The 17,991-nt window shown below is 47.6% G+C and overlaps 1 protein-coding gene across 1 annotated transcript; it reads left to right on the top strand.

Moving 5' to 3' along the window:
- The first annotated feature begins 96 nt into the window (after positions 1-96).
- Positions 97-16,268, top strand: MIGA2 (mitoguardin 2). The gene is given in 17 exon segments (XM_036393850.2): positions 97-184; positions 1,368-1,610; positions 2,229-2,439; positions 3,257-3,369; positions 5,350-5,461; positions 5,947-6,086; positions 7,516-7,582; positions 7,585-7,632; positions 7,800-7,900; positions 8,367-8,482; positions 8,906-8,978; positions 9,181-9,267; positions 9,453-9,551; positions 9,924-10,058; positions 10,777-10,830; positions 11,793-11,909; positions 12,040-16,268. Coding segments are annotated over 16 exon segments (1,773 nt in total). The 5' UTR covers positions 97-184; positions 1,368-1,514; the 3' UTR covers positions 12,244-16,268.
- Positions 16,269-17,991: the final 1,723 nt, after the last annotated feature.

The raw sequence follows: 17,991 nt of genomic DNA on the forward strand, positions 1-17,991 counted from the left end.
GCGCGGCGGCGGGCGGCCCTCCGCTCTGATTGGCTGGAATGAGCGCGGGGGCGGTACCTCCGCTTGGCCCCGCCCCCCGCGGGGTGGGCTGCGGCGCGGGGGAAGGAGACGCTGCCCTTCCGCGGCCATGGCGCGCGGCGCGGGGAGAGGGCGCCGAGCGGGGCCGCGCGCCCCCCCCGCCGCGGTGAGTGGTGCCGCCCGCGCCCGCTCGCGGGGGCCGGGCCCGCCGGACCGCACCATCGGTAGTGGGGGGGGGGGAAACAGAGGGGAGCGCCGAGCCGGGGACCCCCGGGTGAAGCCGGTCATGGGGGTGGGAAGCGCGGACGGTGCGGGATCTCCGGGTGCGGGGGCGGCGGGGATGCGCCCAGGGTGAATGAATGCGGGGGTCCGGGGATGCAGCAGCGATGCGAGGCACCCGAGGGCGCGGGGGGGATGCTCGGGGATGCGGGGGATGTCGGGGATGCTGCGGGGGGTGCGGGAGCCCTTTCTGCAGGGCCCAGCGTGCTGCAGTGCAGGTGCGGGGCTCCTGTGGGACGCTCCCCGCCGGGCCGGAGGGTTGAACCCCCGGCGCCGGGTGCCCACGGCGCGCAGGGCTGGGGGGAGATGCCCGGACAGAGGGGCTGCCTTGGAACCGCGGTGCCTGCGCTCCCTATGCCGGTACGGTAACCCCGGGCTGCTTTCTGTGCCCAAAATTCCTCGCACTTTGCTCTTCCCATCTCTGCTGTGGCCAGGACGTTGTGTTTAACCTTGTGGGGAGAGCCCGTGTCCGGTGTCCGGTCCCTGCGGGCTCCCGCTGCCCGGAGAACATTCCGTAGCGTGCTCGGGGCAGTGGCTGCGGGGACGGTGTCAGGCGGGGCAGGGCTTTGTCACAGCCTCTGGGATCACACATCAGCGCCTTCTGTCGCTCTGTCCTTGACCCGAGCACATCATTCCTGCCCAGCCCCGCTGGCAGCGGTGAAACCTCCTGGGCAAACCCTCTTTGGTTGGTGGGTCTCGAGCAGGGCTGTGATGCACAGAAAACTGTGTGAAAGCAGAGTTTTGGCAACGAAAATGTGTGTATGGTTGTTCGGGATAACTGGGACTTTTGTCATATGGGGACTGCAAACAAAATCCCTCCAACCATGTGCAGCCAGGTCTGGTGCATGTAGAAATCTCTGGGAGCTGTCAAATCCCAGGGTTCTGCTGCTGTAGAGCAGTTTGGGAATCTGTCCCTCTGGTTGGTAGGACAAACAAAGGAATTGCTGCTGATGATGAGAAGATATTTTAGATTTGCTGCTCCAAGTGACCTGGAGTGTGTTTTGTAAAGTGCAGGAAGGAACAGGGCGGGTGCTCCCCTCACTCACCTGATTTTCTCCCTCTTCCCGCAGGAGGAGGATTGTTGGATGAAGGCCAACTCCAGGACTCTGAGCCAGATGTCAGAGAAAAGTTGGATTCTTTTGTGAGCAGCTCACACAGCATCCACAAGTGCCCTTCCCCATTGTGGCTCCCAAAGGTGCCCAGATCCTGGTGCAGCCATGGCATTCAGAAGGACAGAGGGAATGTCCATCATGCAGGCCTTGGCAATGACCGTGGCTGAGATCCCCGTGTTCGTTTACACGACCTTTGGGCAGGTACAAGGAGCAGGAAGAGTTTTCCTGTCACATTCCTTGGGCTGGCTCTGCGGGGTTGTCTGTGTGAGATGGAGGCACAGTAGGACCTGGGCAGTTTGAGGGTTGCAGGAATTGCAGGGGGAGTTTGGGGTGGTGGAAGAGAGTTCTGAGTGGGCTTGGAGAGGAGAGAAAAGCGCTTCCCACATCCCTCCCTGGGAGAACACCCAGGTTCAATCTTTCTCTTCATCAAAGGCTCTAAAAAAAGACTTGTCTTTTAAAGAAGAGTAATATGTTCCCCACTTGTAGTGATGCAGCACTCAGAGCAGTGAAGCTCAGCTTCACACCAGGCTTTCAGAGCTGAATTTGGGTAACCTGGATTGCATCTGTCCCAGGCTGTGTGCAGATTTTGCAGTGTGTTTGGGCAATGAGAATTGAGACCCAAGTTCTCCAGCTGCTGTCAAAATGATGCTCCACAGTCTCTCTGCTGCTATGTCTTAGTTGTGTAGCAGAGGGCGTGTTTTATGGGTGAGAGGGTAAAGCCAAGCTTTTTCATGTTTAACACTGTTTTAATTTTTTTTTTTTTAAAGGGCAGTGAATTAGTTTTTAATTGTTGCTCTTCCATTTCTTTTGTGTTTAAAGTCTGTCTTCTCTCAGCTGCGGCTCTCTCCAGGCCTGCGCAAGGTTCTGTTTGCCACAGCCCTGGGGACGGTGGCCTTGGCTCTGGCAGCTCATCAGCTGAAGCGGCGGCGCCGCCGAAAGAAGCAAATTGCTCCGGACAAATGTGGCTTTAAACCAGGAGGGATCACAGTGCCCATCCTGCCAACCAGGAGGGTCTCCTCTGTGAAGAAAGGTTGGCCTCGCAAAAAGGGGAAAATCCCCAAAGAGGTGGTACAGGGAGCGATGGGGAGGTGTGGAGAGGGGAGAGCAAAGCCATTTGTGTAGTGCTCCATTGTGGAATGAAGTGGGAATTCTGAAAAGCAGTGCCATGAGCTCAGGGTTTGGGGAGCAATGGGAGAGACTGTGAGCTCACAGTCTTGGGAACAAAAGGTGTCCTGATGTTTTCCCTTGGTTTGTAGTTCCCATCCCCTTTTCCTGTAGGCAGCCATTACCAGGCTGCCCCAATAATAATGACCCTGGCACGCAGTGACCTGGTTCTGCATTGATCTCGTGGTGTCAGTGCTCAGCTGAGGGAAGGGGAGGGTGGCCTGAGCCAGGCTGGGCAGTTGGGAGTGTCCATCCAGCTCTGTGCTGACTCCCAGACCTTGGGCAGCTTCCTCACCACTTGTACTGATTTTAGGGGTAACACTGACCCAGGCCCTCACAAAGCACTTTAGGGATTAAGCATTTTTTTGGTGAAACATGAAAATCAAGGGATCAGTGTCTGTGTTCTGCCTGTCCTGAGGGAAGGTGGAGGAGTTTTTGCTTGATGGTTTCCCCTTGCCTTTTGCTGTCCATAAGCAGTGAATACATTCCTCAGCCTCAGATCCCCACTGACACCAGTCTCAGAGCAAAGCAGAGCCAACAGGAGATCTGTGGCTTGTTCTAGGTATTGGATACTGCTTTGTCCATTCACAGTTATACTGGACAAAGTGATGTTCCCCTCCCTATTCCCTTCTGCAATCACCTGGGCCTAAAATCCTGTTTTTGTGTGACCTTCCCAACTGCAGGATACTCCAGCAGGAGAGTGCAGAGCCCTGGCAGCAAGAGCAATGACACGCTCAGCGGGATTTCCTCCATTGAGCCCAGCAAACATTCCAGTTCCTCCCACAGCCTGGCCTCGGTAAGGACCTGCTTAGCAGGGCTGGGAGATGTCAGTGCACAGACCTGTCTTGAGATCACCAAGTCCTTGGGCTTGTGCTGGCCCATGGAGCAGAACAGATTGCAGTATAATTGTAGGGCAGGTTCTGATGTTAACCTTGCACTGAGTGTCTGGAATTCCCTGTGAGCAGCAGTTTTTGTGGCCAGGAGCTCCAGGGTTCCTTGGCCAGTTCTTGGGCCAAGGATGAGTCTCAGAGGGATTTCCCTGTGGGACATGGCCATGAATCCTTGGAGCTCTCTGTGACCCCCTCAAGGAGTTAGGCTGGGTTGCTTCTGGGTCTCACAGCAATGGGGAGCTTGTTTGCTTCCCTCTGTGGTGGGGGTTTGGGTGACCCAGCAGCCCCTCCCTCCTGTGCTGGGGCTGCTCACAGCTTGCTTTCTTCTTAAAACCAAATTAGCTACCAAAATCTGATAGCGCTGTTCAGGAAACAGCACAGGGTGAGAACACAGCCCAGTCATTCTACTTCCTCCAAAGCCAAAGGAGCAGCCTATGAGTACAGGTAATTCAGGCTTAACCAGGCAGGGGAAGCCATCAGTGCTTATATCCGCCTTTTGTGAGACCAAAACTGGAAACATTTGTGTCTTCAAGACCTGTTCCACATCCCCATTGCTCAGAGCTAACGTTCTGTTGGAGCAGGGGGGACACAGATGAACTTCTGTGAGTTGCCACAAAGCCCTCCCTCGTCATCACCCGGGCTCAGGGGCTGCTTGGCAATTCTGGGGCAAGGAGAGGGGAAAAATCACCCCTTTGAAAGGAGCTGTTGGGCTCAGCACTCCAGAGCACACGCTGGTGTTGTTGCTGTTGCTGGTAGAGCCGAAGCGGCGGGAGCTGGCAGAGTCCGTGCTGGCCGAGGCGTGTCTCCAGCAGGCGGCAGTGCCGGCACGGCGTTCCCCGGGCAGCCGGGATGTGTCCGGGAGCACCGAGCTGTGTCCAGCTCTTTCCCCTCCCTCCACAGGGACTCACGTCCATGTAACTGCCCCATGGCTTCTCAATTCACACAGATGCTGCCCAGGTTTCCTATCACTGAAGTTCTGTTTCTCTTCAAATAAAAAGCAATCCATAATTAAATACCTTTTTCCACTGCTGGGTGGGGATATCCCCACGGAGAGGCATCTGTTTCTGTACAGATGAGCTGACCCTCTACTTACAGTTTTCATATTACTTGGTGGAAAAAAACAGCTCATCCTTTGCACAGCTGCAGGTTTTGCCTGAGCTCTCTTTTGCTTCCTGGCTCCTCTTTGCCATCCAGTAAGTAAATTGGCAGCAGTGAACTGATGATTTGCAGTTCAGGATCTCAAGGTGATTTATTAACACTCCACAGGGATTGATCAATGGAGGCAGGACAGGAATTCATCTGTCAGCTGATTATTATAGCTTTTTTTTAGTACCAGGCTCATGTTTGGACATCCTTCTGTAAGCCACAGGAAAACACTGGTCACTGATAGTGTTGAATCCAGCACTTTATTGGGTCAGACTTTAGAAGACATTGATGCCTTTTGGGAAATTGGACAAAGCTGAACTGACACTGCTGTGTGGATTGTAAGCTCAGCCCTCCCAGGAGAGGGTCTGGTTACAAAGAGGAGAGTGAGGATTCCCTTTGCCCTGTGGGGAATCCTCAGCTTTATTTTTTTCTGGGAAACTGTTTCTTTTGTTTGGACTGTGCTTGCTTCCTTGCCACATCCAGTGTTTTTTGTACAGGCAGCTGGAGCTGACGTGAGCTTTCCATCAAAATCCTGATGCCTTTGTAGTGATTGCTTTGGAACTTTCCAGGGCTGTTTCCTCCATCAGGGCTCTCCTTTCAGTGCTCATTGATACAGGAGAGCAAGCATGGGGAAGGAAAATTCCTTTTTGCTGAAGGCTGGTGGTGTTGGTTTGATCTTAGCATCTCTAACCTTAAGAGAATTCAGAGGGCATTTGCTGCTCTTTGTTCCCCTCCTGCAGATGGTAGCAGTCAACTCCTCAAGTCCAGTTCCCCCAGGGATGTGGGAGGCCCAGGCAATGGGAGATGCTGGAGCCATTGGTGACTCCAGTGCAGAAAGCCTCTATGTGCAAGGTAAGCAGGCACAAGGGTAATATTACTCTAGGGGGGGTTGTTAATCACAGTGAGAGCAAGAAGGGAGTGAGAATTGACACAGAACATCAGCAGCTCAGTGTAGAGCTCTAACAGAAAGATTCCTTCTATTCTCAGCTTAAGCTCAAATAAAAATCCCATCTTCTCTTACAAAAAAGCCAAACCTTTTTTGTCAGTGAATAATTTACTTTCAAAATACTGAATACTGTTCTTGAGCAACAGGCTCACCTTGTGCAGAGAACAGTATTTTGGCAGTAACATGGATGATGCTTTAACCAGTTTGGGGATGTTCTTCTTCTAATCCAAAGTAAACCACATTTAAACAGGAAAGAAATAGCATATGTTTATTCTTTATTTTGGGATTTCCCTCTTTGCTGGATTGTCTGAGTGAGCAAAGACTCATCCTGTACCTCTTTGTTCCTGAGTGCCCCGGGACTCTCACAACCAGTGTTTGGTTGGGTTTCCAGGCATGGAGCTGTTTGAGGAGGCCCTGCAGAAATGGGAACAGGCACTGAGCATCAGGCAGAGGGACAGTGCTTGTACCAGCACCCCTGTGCCCTGGGACAGCAGCAAACAGCAAGAGAGCATGTCTGAGAACATTTCAGAGGTAGGTCTCTACATGCTGAAAAGCCAGCCTGGGTGCTGGAAGCAGTAAACAGTGGGAGGTTAAAAGGAGAGCAAATTAAGGGCAGAGTCAGGCCAGACTCTGTTTAAGAGCTGTCTGTATCTGCAGCTTCCTTATGCAATGGGAGTGGGTGTTTTTAATTTCTTTCTCTTTTTAATGCGTCTCGCCCCCTCATTCCCCAGCGTTTCCATCCACCTTCCAGCCTTGTGTCACTCACTGTCACACGTGTCCTCCCGTGGCACAGCCTGTGGTGAGAAAAGGCTGTGATGAATGCAGCACTGCTCTGGCTGGCAGTGTTGTCTCTGTAACTTTTTAATGCATTTAAAATGGAGATCTTGATGGTCATTGCCACTTGTGGGAGCTGGGTGGAGAGCAGAGCCCAGCTCTGTGTGTGTGGAAGAGGAAAGCAGTGGGAATTTGGAGATGTGTACCTCACTCAGCATCTGCAGCTACAGAAACCAGGATTTTAGGACACCTCTTGCTGTCTGGGGCTTGAGGACTGCACATGGAAGATCTGTGTTAAAGAGGATTTAAACTAGAATGGCTCAGTGACAGCCACAAAGCTAAAAAAACCTGCTGTAACTCAGGACTGCGAAAGGAGCTGAACTCCGAACTCTCCAGGAGTTCTCACTGGAAAATAAAAGTGTTCCTAGCCTTTTGTAAACAGAGTCTGGTGTAGTAAGTATGTGGGACATTTGTCTTTTGTGCTGGATCATATTTATCCAAGGCAAATCTGGATTCTGTTGTTGTTGGCTCTCCTTGAAGGGCCCTGTAGTGTTTCTAAAACTGCCTTAAAACCAGTTGATTCATTATGAAAATAGATTCTATGCTTCTTGTTAATGCTCCTGTCTTCTGGGTGAGATACTCATGCAAACATAGGGGCCTGAGGGCAAGATGCTATTTAAGTCTTATTTTCCCCACACCTTTTTTTTTTCAAATCCCCCTGTTGTTTACAGCAAATTTTGCTTATGCCCAGCACCTTAATCTAAATATTCTGTTATCCAGTTCTGGATATCCTTTTATATTCAACACAGGTTTCCTGATGCAATTTCTCCTGGAAGTCAGGCTAAAGTCAAAAGGCAGGAGATTTAAATGGTGTCCAACTTAATCAAATACCTGTTTTTTGGGGTGGCAGGTTAAAGTTCTTTAGTTTTTTCTTCCCTTTTTAACAGGAAAACAAAATTATGAAGCTCAAAAGCCAGAGGGTTTGAGTAGGCTGTGTAGAAGCTTCCCTCCCCATGCATTATTAGCTGCATTGTAGGATTAATGACTCCTCTCTCTTTTTATTTTTAATCATTTAATCTGCAGACTGCAAATCCCATTTTTACTGAAAATTTCCTCCCGTATTTGTGCTGTCCAATCTGTCTGTGCCCAGCTGGCTAACTAAGGGTGACATTTCTGTGTGTTCCAGGAGGAGTCCCAGAAAAGGGAGTTTGCTGAGAAGCTGGAGTCCCTCTTGCACCGAGCCTACCACCTCCAGGAGAGTTTGGCTCCTCTCTCCCATCGGACAGCGTGCTGCTGGATCTGGGTAGGGCACATGGTTGCAGTGAAATGCCAATGTCCTGCCTGCTTTTATGTCTTTTCTATAAGCCAGGTGAAGGAAGAGTGACAAAGTGGGAGTGGAAGACAGCACAGGAGCTAAGAGGGATGTTGGTCCATGAACTCCAACACATGTGGCTTCTTTCTCTCCTCCAGAGAAGACTTTGATGCTTCCATTGGCGGACGGATCCTTGCGGCTGCGGACGGACGATGAGGACAGCTCCACTTCAGAGGATTCCTTCTTCTCTGCAGCAGAGGTGACTGAAGTGTCACCTGTGTGTCACAGCCCAGTGGCTTGGTGGGAAGGCACAAAGGCAGCAGAGCCAAACGTATCTTGGGAGAGGAAGATGATAAACACAGAGCAACAACCCCTCAGGCTGGGAGGTTCATGATGGATGTTAGGAAAAGGTTTTAATGAGGGGGACGGGGCAGGCTTTTCCAACCAGCACTTCCATGTTGAAAACATGCCATAACAGCTAGGAAAGTGCTGTTATCTATGTAGGATGGCTTGGTGGTGTAAATTTTATGGAATATTGAGCAGTGTCAGAGCTAACTTTTAGTGAAAAGTGAAATATCTTTGCATGAAACAATTGTCACTGACAAACTCTGCTAGCTGAAGATTCTCTGAAGAAGACCCACCTTGCTCGTGTGCACTTGCTTTTGTGTTTGCAAATATTTAATGAGCTCATTTTGTTCTTCCCCTATCTCTTGTTACCTCTACAGCTCTTTGACTCTCTCCCCTTTGAGCAAATGCCATTCCACCTCTCCAAGCCAGTGGCAGCATATGAAGAAGCTCTGCAGTTGGTGAAAGAAGGGAAGGTGGCGTGCCGGACGCTGAGGTGAAGAGCCAGCTGGAGCTGTGGCACCTGGTGTCCCCTGAGGCTCTGTGAACACATCATCTGCCTTTGAGCAGCCCCATAAGCAGAATAACTCATTGGGGTCATAAAATCACAGCATCCCTCCTGCTGGTTCGGCCTTCCCAGGGAATTAACCCCAGATTTTAGGGACTCATGAGTTAAGAAAGAGTAATTGTCCCAGGAAATCAGTGATAGGGAGTGTGACTGTTCTGGGAGGCTGGCATAGTCCTGTACCAGCCTGGCAGAGGTGCTCTGTTCCTCCAGGAAGCTGGATAAAGGGAATGTGACTGTTCCTTTCTCCTATGCACAGACTGGGAATTTAGTTTTTTGTTTTTAGGGGACCGTAGTTGTAGGAACACCAACATCAGAACTGGAATTTACACAATTCTTCCCCTTTCCCTCTAGGACAGAGCTCCTTGGCTGCTACAGTGACCAGGATTTCCTGGCAAAGCTGCATTGTGTCAGGCAGGCGTTCCAGGTGAGAATGGCTCCAGGCTCCCAGGTTTCCATGGCACATGGCTGTGCAGTTTTGTTTCCTAGGTTCCAGCTTATTAAAGGTTAACAACACTGGTGTGTGCAGCATTGCACTGCTTCGTGTCCTGCCCTTTGGGTTTTTTTTCTCAGCTTAGAATTTGAGGGTGTGTAGGTGCTCACAAGAGACATCTGTGTTCCCTTTGCAGGAGCTGCTGGAGGATGAAAGCAACCAGCTGTTTTTTGGGGAGGTTGGAAAACAGATGATAATAGGACTGATGACAAAAGCTGAAAAGGTAGGAAGTTTGTGTAACAACTAAACTGTGTCTTGAGCACAGGGATACTTGTTCCCCCATCCCAACTTAGAGTTTTTCCAGTGTGTTGGAAGAAGAAAACTTCATCTGCATGCTGATGATTACTGTGATGTTGATGTCAGCTCAGATCCAAGTAGTTAAACTGGTTTGTTTTTCTGCTCTTCTAGAATCCCAAAGCTTTCCTGGAAAGCTACGAGGAGATGCTGCGTTATGCCTTGAAGCAGGAGACCTGGCCAACCACTCAGCAGGAGCTTGAGGGAAGAGGGGTTGGTAAAGACTTTGTCTTTACAGAGCTGTAGAGGAGATAGAAGATAATCCTTGCCCAGATAGGTTGTGGAATTCCCATCCCTGAAAGTGCTCAAGGGCAGGCTGGATGGGGCTTGAAGCAACCTGGTTTAGTGGAAAGTGTCCCTGCCCATGGCAGGGGGTGGAACTGGATGGTTTTTAGGTCCCTTGCAAGCCAAACCACTGTGATTGTATTACAATGCATATGTAGGAATGGCCCAGGTGTGAAACACCTGCTGTTGAAATACGATTACATTGACTTCAGCTTCTTACATCTTCTTGCTTCAAACCAAAAGAGCCCGTCTCTCTCTTTAAAACCTGTTCCCTTCACAGACTGTTCTGCTCCCTGACAGGTGGTGTGCATGAGCTTCTTTGATATTGTGCTGGACTTCATCCTCATGGATGCTTTTGAGGATCTGGAGAACCCTCCCTCCTCGGTGCTGGCTGTGCTGCGCAACCGCTGGCTGTCCGACAGCTTCAAGGAGACGGTGTGTGAGACAGGGAGGGCTGCTCCGAGTGTGAGACCAGTGCCAAGGCCAGGAAAGAGCATAACCTCATCTTCTCCAGCTGAGCTGAATTCTCTCTTTATGATTGCCACGCTTTCCTGAAGTTCTAAACAACAGCCTTCTTGTGCATGGAAATTGTTTACAGGAAAGCTTTCCTTATTTTGAAAGCATCTGGCTGGCAACCAGACTTATGGCTCGAGGGGATTTTATCACTGATGCCATGGAGATGTTAAAAGATGACAGCACCTATTTTATGAATGAGAATAAAAGGGGCACAATGTAGGGGAAAATATGTGGGTTTTAGCATGTGGCCATTCATTCTGGCAGTACCTCAGCAGACACTGAAGCTCAAATTGCAAAGCTTTCCTTTAGTTCTGCCCCCCAGCTGTATTTTTAAGACTGATTAGTTTGATAGATTGAGAGTAAAATGGCACTTTGTAACAGCTGTCTGCTTACAGGGGATTGTGGGCTGTTGGGCAACTATGTCAGATCATATTAACAATCTTCAAAAACCCTTAGGCTTCTCTGGGATGGATCTGAAGTGGCTAAATCTGCTTCCAGTTTGCTTTAATTTTGTCATTTTAAAGAGGTTTTGGCACAAAAGGGTGACTGCTTTGATGTTTTGATGACAATGTGTTGGTAAACTTTGGGTTTTTAAAAATAATCTGAGTAACTAATGGGCTCCCTCTGTTAATTGTAGGCTCTAGCAACTGCTTGCTGGTCAGTTCTGAAAGCAAAAAGGAGGCTTCTGATGGTAAGCAAAATTAATCAAAAGGGAAAGAATCTAATGTATTTGGGGCTGAAAAGAGAACACATAGATCTTGACAAAGTGTGAAATCTTAGGCAGTAGAAGACTGAACAGAGTCACGTTCTTTGTGATGCTTTAGAGCCCTGGGGTCCTGCAGTCACTGCTCCAGTGCTGTGCCAGTATTTTATTGAATCAGTCTGGGTTTATTCTCCCTTTTTCTTAATGTGAGCATTCAAACAACAGCGTTGCCTGTCTGGAATTCCCTCTCCCTGCTCACAATACTGTAGGAATGGGCACAGACCCCCAGCAACAAGGGACTGCTCCTGATTTGTGCTTTCCTTGCTGGCAGCAAAAGGAAGGTTCAGGCACTGCTCCACTCCCCAGTGCTGATGCTAATTAGCCATTACTTGATGAGTTTCACTTAAATCTGTGACTTCCTAAAGTATCACAGCGGACGAGTTCATGGGGCAGGGGAACAGGAAGCCACAACTTCAAAACCCTGGTTCTGCCACAGGGTCTGTGGCCTCTGGCAATTTTTCAGCTCGATCCCACAGCCAGCTGGTATGACAGGGTTTGGCTCCTGAGATGGCACAGAAAGAAATGAGAGAATTGGAAGCTCTACTGGTGCTGTCATGCAGTAGCTCTGCCTTGGATATTTGCATGTCCTTTCCTGGCTTGGTCAGCAAATTATAAATAGAGGCTATAAAGGCTGGCTGGTGATTGCTTTTCATTTTCTTCTGTTCATCTTCCTCTTGAAATAGCAGTTTAGAAACATGAAGATAAAAAGCTCTAGCCATCCTTCAAGGGATCTGAAAGATAAATGTAGTTTTGCAGGAAGAGATGTTCTAAATAGCTCTTAACTTCAGATACTGAAGCTTTCTGGCAGGGAAGTTGGTGGCTGATATGGAATAAGCTGCTAATTCTGTCTGAGAATGAAGACCAACTAATTCTGTCCTTCCCTGTGACAGGTACCAGATGGCTTTATCTCTCATTTCTACTCCGTATCGGAGCATGTCAGTCCTGTTCTAGCCTTTGGTTTTCTGGGGCCCAAGCAGCAGCTATCTGAAGTCTGCAGTTTCTTCAAGGTAAGGTGGTTTTTCTGTGCCTCATCTGTGTGGGACTCCTGTCTGCTGGCTTAAAGCTGCTGCTGTGTGCTCCTGGTGGCTGGTACTGGCCAGTGAAGGAGGCCTGACTGTAACCTTCCTTTTCTTGCAGCACCAGATCGTGCAGTATCTGAAGGACATGTTTGACTTTGACAACGTGAGGTACACGACGGTGCAGTTGCTGGCAGAGGACATCCTGCAGCTGTCACGGCGGCGCAGCGAGATCCTCTTAGGCTATCTGGGCACCGAGAGCGCCCCGGAGATGAACGGCGTTCTTCCTGGGGAAACCGAGCCGCTGAAGGACGAGCTCATCTGATGTCAGGGCAGGAAAACACTTTTGTACAAGGACCTTTTCCTCCCAGAGATGGATAAAACTACCTGCAAAGTGCAGCGGTGGCAGCAAGACTATGTGAACACACAGCACTCTGGTGGGACCTTCTGCTCTTTGTAGCCAGTAGTGTTTGCTGGGATGGATCCAGGACCACTTGCCAAGTTATGGTTTGAATTTCTTCTTTGTTCCACCTTCCTGTCATTATTATTACTTTCAATGTTTCATATATACATTGTGTCCTGAACTGCCCGGGCCCAGATTTTTGCCCAATTCTCTTGAATAGGGCAATGTATGTACCTGTTTTGCCTTTGTGTTTTCTGGGAGGTGAATCCCTGACGTTTACGATTGTGTGTGGGAACAGGAATATCGTTGGTAAATTCTCCACGTGACCATTAGCTTCTCAAGGAGGCTTTGCTTGCTTTGGGATTTTTATTACTGTTCTTCTCTGCTGTGTTCCTACAGACACTAATTCCTGCTGATTTGTACCATAAGTGTGATAACATATGCAATGTGACTAGCAAAGATTTCTTTCCTGGGGAGGAAAAAATAGTTCTGTAAAGCACTGAAGTAAAATGCAGACTTTTTTAAGGAGTCTGAAGCTCTGGGGAAATTGGTCTGTTCCCTTGGTATTGCTGCTCTTTGGAGACCAGATGATGACTCTGTGTCCTGGTCGTCCTTGCTTAGGAGGTTGCTGAGGTTTATGTTTGCCCCTAAGGCAGGTTAGTGTGAGGAGGGGGGATTTGCATCCTGCCTATGCTTGCACAAAGTCTTTGACACCCATCAAAGTGCCTTGCTGGATTTCAGAATGAGCCAGCAGCAGCTTTTGCTGGGTAGGAGGTGTGGGATGTGTACAAGCAGGGGGAAGGGGTAATAACATTGTGCCTATTGCTGTTGTGCACAGGGTAGTGAGAGGTGTAGATGGTGGATGTGAGGTTATGTGTGTGGATAGTTGGAGAGCTGGGATCAAGCTTCTAGAGAGGAAATGACTCTTTACAGTCTGTCAGTTCTAAGAAATGCAGCATAGTTTTGGATAATGATCAGATGTGTGTGTGTATGGTATTGCTTCTCAAATGCTGTGATCCTGACTGCTCAGCCAGCATCTGGAATGTGGCTGCTTTGGGATGTGAGCTGAGCTGCATACTCATGTAGGACAGCAGCAGTGGAGCATGCTGGACTTTAGTGAATCATAAAAATCACAGAGTAATAGAATATGCTGAGTTGGAAGGGACACATGAGGATTGAGCCCAACTTCTGTCTCTGTACAGGACACCCCAACATTCCCACCATGGGCTGAAGGAGTTGCCCAAACTTCTTGAACGCTGTCAGGCTTGGTGCTGTGACTGCTTCCCTGGGGAACCTGTTCAGTGCCCATCCACCCTCTGGGTAGAAAACCTTTTCCTGAAATCCAACCTAAACCTCTCCTGACTCAGCTTCATGCTGTTGACTTGAGGCAGTGCTGGCTTGCAGGACTGAGGTTTGCAATGATTTGCTGAGTCCTCTATGAGTACAATGCCACAGATAAAAGTAGAGATCAAGCCTGTGCCTTCTTCTCAGTCCACATACAGGTCCCAAGTCCAACCCTCCGATTGAGGAGGTGTTCAGGACTTGCACAAAAACATGAGCCTCACTGTTTTTGTTCCAGACTGATTAGTTACCCCTTGTGCCTGTTCTGGGTGAAAGACACAAGGCTTACCCGGATGTGTTTTTGCAAGTGGAAAAAATATGTAAGAATCTGGAATTTCCATATGAGTGGAAAGTCAGTGTCTGGGCTTTGAGAATACAAATGCTTTCTTCCTCTTCAGATAACTAATGTGGATTCTGCTGGTAAAAGCAGGAAGGAAATAAACAGAGAAAAAAAGTAAACAGGAGGATGTAAAAGGAGCAGATAAATATGCTGTGCCATGTGTTTTAGGGACACACTCCCTGAGCAGGGAGGTGGGATCAGATGACCCACTGTGGTTTCCTTCCAACCTGACCCTTCTGTGGTTCTGTGATTCCTTGAAATGCTCCTGAGTTGTTTGCAGGGGGGTGTGTGTAGAGCACAGTAACATCTGGTGCTCTGTAAGCACATCAGACTGATGTGGCTTATCCTGGAAACCAGATTAATGCAATAAACAGGACAATGCTGAGGCAGAAATTAGGAGCAGCTGCCCCAAGTGAGGCTGTGTGGAATAAACTATTATGAGAAGGCTTTAAGAGACAGCAGTTGAAACTAGGAAGGGTCTCTGAGGTGTCTTGCTCCTGGTAGTGTGCAGGAAGAGAAGAAATGGAGAATGTTGTATTAGCATGACACACCTGCTACATGTAAACTGTGATTCGAAAGTATGGTATATTCTGAAAGCAAGTTACTTTGCCAAAAAAATAATGTTGATAGTGCTTTGTGCTCCTGTATGGCTGGTTTAGAAGAAAGTCACTTCAGCAGCTTTTGTATAGTGGTTAAAAAGATGCTAAAATGTGAAGATTAATATAATGAGATGGACTGTAATTCTAAACAATCAGTGCTGTTAAATTTTTTTTTCTTTTTTAGTGTTGTTTTATGTGTATTTATTTACTATTTTGAGTGTCTTTGTCCTCAGTTCTTGGGCAGCCTGCCTGTTTTGTGTACAGACAAAAACACTGGCTGCTGACTTTGGGCTTTTGCATCCTTGCGGGAGAGGATACTGAAACAGGGTCCCCCTGAAGCAAACACTAACTTGCACTGTGGCTTTTTAAGCTGAGAAATTGTAAATTCCTTATCAATCAAATGAAGAAAGACTGTTTTATTACAGCTTGATGCTTTTCCTTAGCCCTTATTGCAAGTAGGTTACACAGCCCTCCCGGTGAAGGTAAAGAGGAATCTGCCTTGGGAACATCCTCAGCTCCTTGAAGGTCGAGTTCTCCGCCTTTTCCCACCAGCAGTGACTTGGTCCTGCACCAGCCAAGGATGTTTGCTGAGACAAACTGGTTTTATCTTTGCTGGGATGGATGTTAAACTTCTCTACACCCCCCCCCTCACTTCATCGCTGCTTTTTGTCCATCCCCAGTCCCAGTGTAGCTCAACAGGAAAGGCAGAAAGGTGTCTGCAGGCTCTGGAGGAAACTTCAGGGATTGATGGGTTGTCAGGAGCTGTTCCTGTGGAAGCCTTCCCTGGCCTGAGCAGTGGCGTCACTGCTGTGTTCAGGTCCTTTGGGTGCAGCCCTCAGGCTGCTTCCACTGATCCCACCCAGAGCAGGGCCCAGCCCAAAAGGTGCCTCTCCTATTCACCTGTATTGCAGGGTAGAGTTAAAGGGTGTGATGGAACACCTGCCTGCCCTCTGCCTTCCTGAGATCCCTAGAAAACCCTTCCCCAGCATATTGTGTTTAGCAACAGAAATTCTTCAGTATTAGTAGCAGCTTGTATTGGGATAGAACCCCTTGAGATAAGATGTTCACCTTTTTAATGATGAACTCTTATTCTCAAGGGGTTAAATCATCCTGGGCTGACACTTGCAAGATTTTAACACGGATGGGGATTTAAAGTGGCTTAGCAGCAATGAAATAAAATCCCTCAATAGTGTCTGATGCTTAAACAGAATTTAAAATATGCATGACTTTCATTTTTTATGTGGAGGTTGTAACAAGCTTCACCAGAGGTTAAAGTACATCCTTGGTACTTTAGTATGTATGTAGAGACTATGACAAATGGCTCTAGGAGGGTCTTTATGGTCTTTAAAGCACATTAATAAAAAAATTATGAGGAAAAATCTGCCTTGTATCTACAAGATCAGTGTGGCTTTGAAGAGCATGACTTGTGTTGTCTCATACAGGGAAGTGGGAAAGCAGGATTTTATTTATCCCTCTTTAGTAGAACATTCCTTTGCCATATCTGAAACTAATGAATGTAAACTTGTGCCTATTTTTTTCTTGATTTCCTAAAGGTGTAAAAATCTGTTCTTGTTTTGCTTTTATCTTTTTCTTTGCAGCTAATTTTTTAAAATATCTTTAATCTTACGATGTGGGCATTACAAGTAAAATAAAACTTTCCTTCATGATTGTGGTTTTTGTTCCTAAATTTCCTGGAGAAACATGTTAGAAACTCAGTCTATGGTTTCTTATTTAGGTGACAGTTGTGGTGGCACCTCTGCTGCTAGTGATGGTATCAAACATCTTGCTGTTCCTAGGGCTAAAATGAGGAACTTGAAAGGTTTAAGTGTAAAGTTAAAGGGTTTGATTGCATGGGGAGTCCTCCTGGGTCTGCTGAAAAGTCCACAGATGAAGAGGGTTATAAAATAAACAAAACTCCTTGTACTTTGAGCTGTGGTTGGAAACTGTGGGGTTTCATTTTTCAGATTTTTCTGTGGTGGTTTGGCTGTGTTGGGGTGTGGTGTGAGTAGGCTGTGATGAAGAGATAACAGAAATCCCAGTGAGGAGCAGAACCTCTTAAACATTGTCCAAGTTCCTGCAGCATTTACCAGCTTCCCAAATTCTGTGAAACCCAGACTAAAGCCTGTGGGTTGGTATCAGAGCTGCTTATCTGCTGAGCAAGGCAAGAAAATCATCTTCTTGCTCTCCTGAAACAACTACAATGGATTTAAATACTTTCATTTTCAAACGATAGAGAAACCAGACTGAATCAGAGTGGCTGATTCTTCCACAGTGATTAAAATTTCATCCCTACGCTTAAAAATAAAAAAGTAAAAACGAGTCTCTGTTAGCATTAATGCAAGCCTGTCATGAACTCAGATATATGCAAATAAAATGTTCATGGATAGGAAAATTTTTGTCTCATGCCACACCCTGATCATTAGTTGAGAGAGTTAAAAGGAGTTTATCTCAGTTTCCATGGAGTCAGACTCCACACTCATTACAGCTCCAGAGCAGCTTTGTGCTTTCTTGTGCTGAGGCACAGAGCAAAGGCTGCTCCATGTATTGACACTTTTTTCTCCTGTTCAGGAAGGAGTGGGTGAATACAGCAATGAAGCCCACAATTTTCAGTACTTGTCATGGTACATAGATCAAATGTAATCCACTCTGCCAGCATAACTCTACATTCAATAGCTTGGAAAGGAGGAGATTTATTTAACTTGAATAATGAAAGGAGTAAATCACTCATGCTCCCTCATAGCAGTCTTCTGCGACGAACTGAGCTCCTGCAGTAAATATTTTCTCTTTCTTTCCAAATAATAAGACTTTAATACTATTTTACTTCTTGAAATGCCAGGGAGAATGTCAGCTATGAAGAGCTTGTTGAAATTAATGAGACATAATCATAATTGAAGAGGGTATATTACAACTGCAGGAAAAGGAGTTTTCTACCCTTTTTGAAATCTTAATTAATGGGCTAGAAATCCTGGTCCATGTGCTTCCCTGACACAAATTAAAGGCAACCCCATGCCTTTGTTGATCACTTCTTGTGGGCCTCTTGCATATTTATTTTTCTAGATATCTTTTTTTTTAATATTGAATTAACTTTGGTTGTTTGGTCTGAAGGTGGATTTGCCTTCTGAAAGCTTTTCTGTCAATGCTGCTCCATGTTCTGCTTTTCCTGAGGCTCCTCAGGTAAGTCTTATTTCTGGGGTCACATATGGGAACATTCCTTTTGGCTTGGTCTTCAAAGTGATTTCAGTAGTTAGAGGCATTGGGTGGGAGGGGAAGAAAGTATCACCTGGACCAGGTGTTTGTCTGGCCTTTGCAGAATCTTTAAAGGATTTTCTGCCAGGACTTAGGAAGAAATTGTTCCCTGTGAGTAAAGCCAGGTTGGACAGGGCTTGGAGC

The sequence above is a fragment of the Molothrus ater genome, chromosome 20, assembly GCF_012460135.2.
Source record: "Molothrus ater isolate BHLD 08-10-18 breed brown headed cowbird chromosome 20, BPBGC_Mater_1.1, whole genome shotgun sequence".
Lineage (NCBI taxonomy): Eukaryota > Metazoa > Chordata > Aves > Passeriformes > Icteridae > Molothrus > Molothrus ater.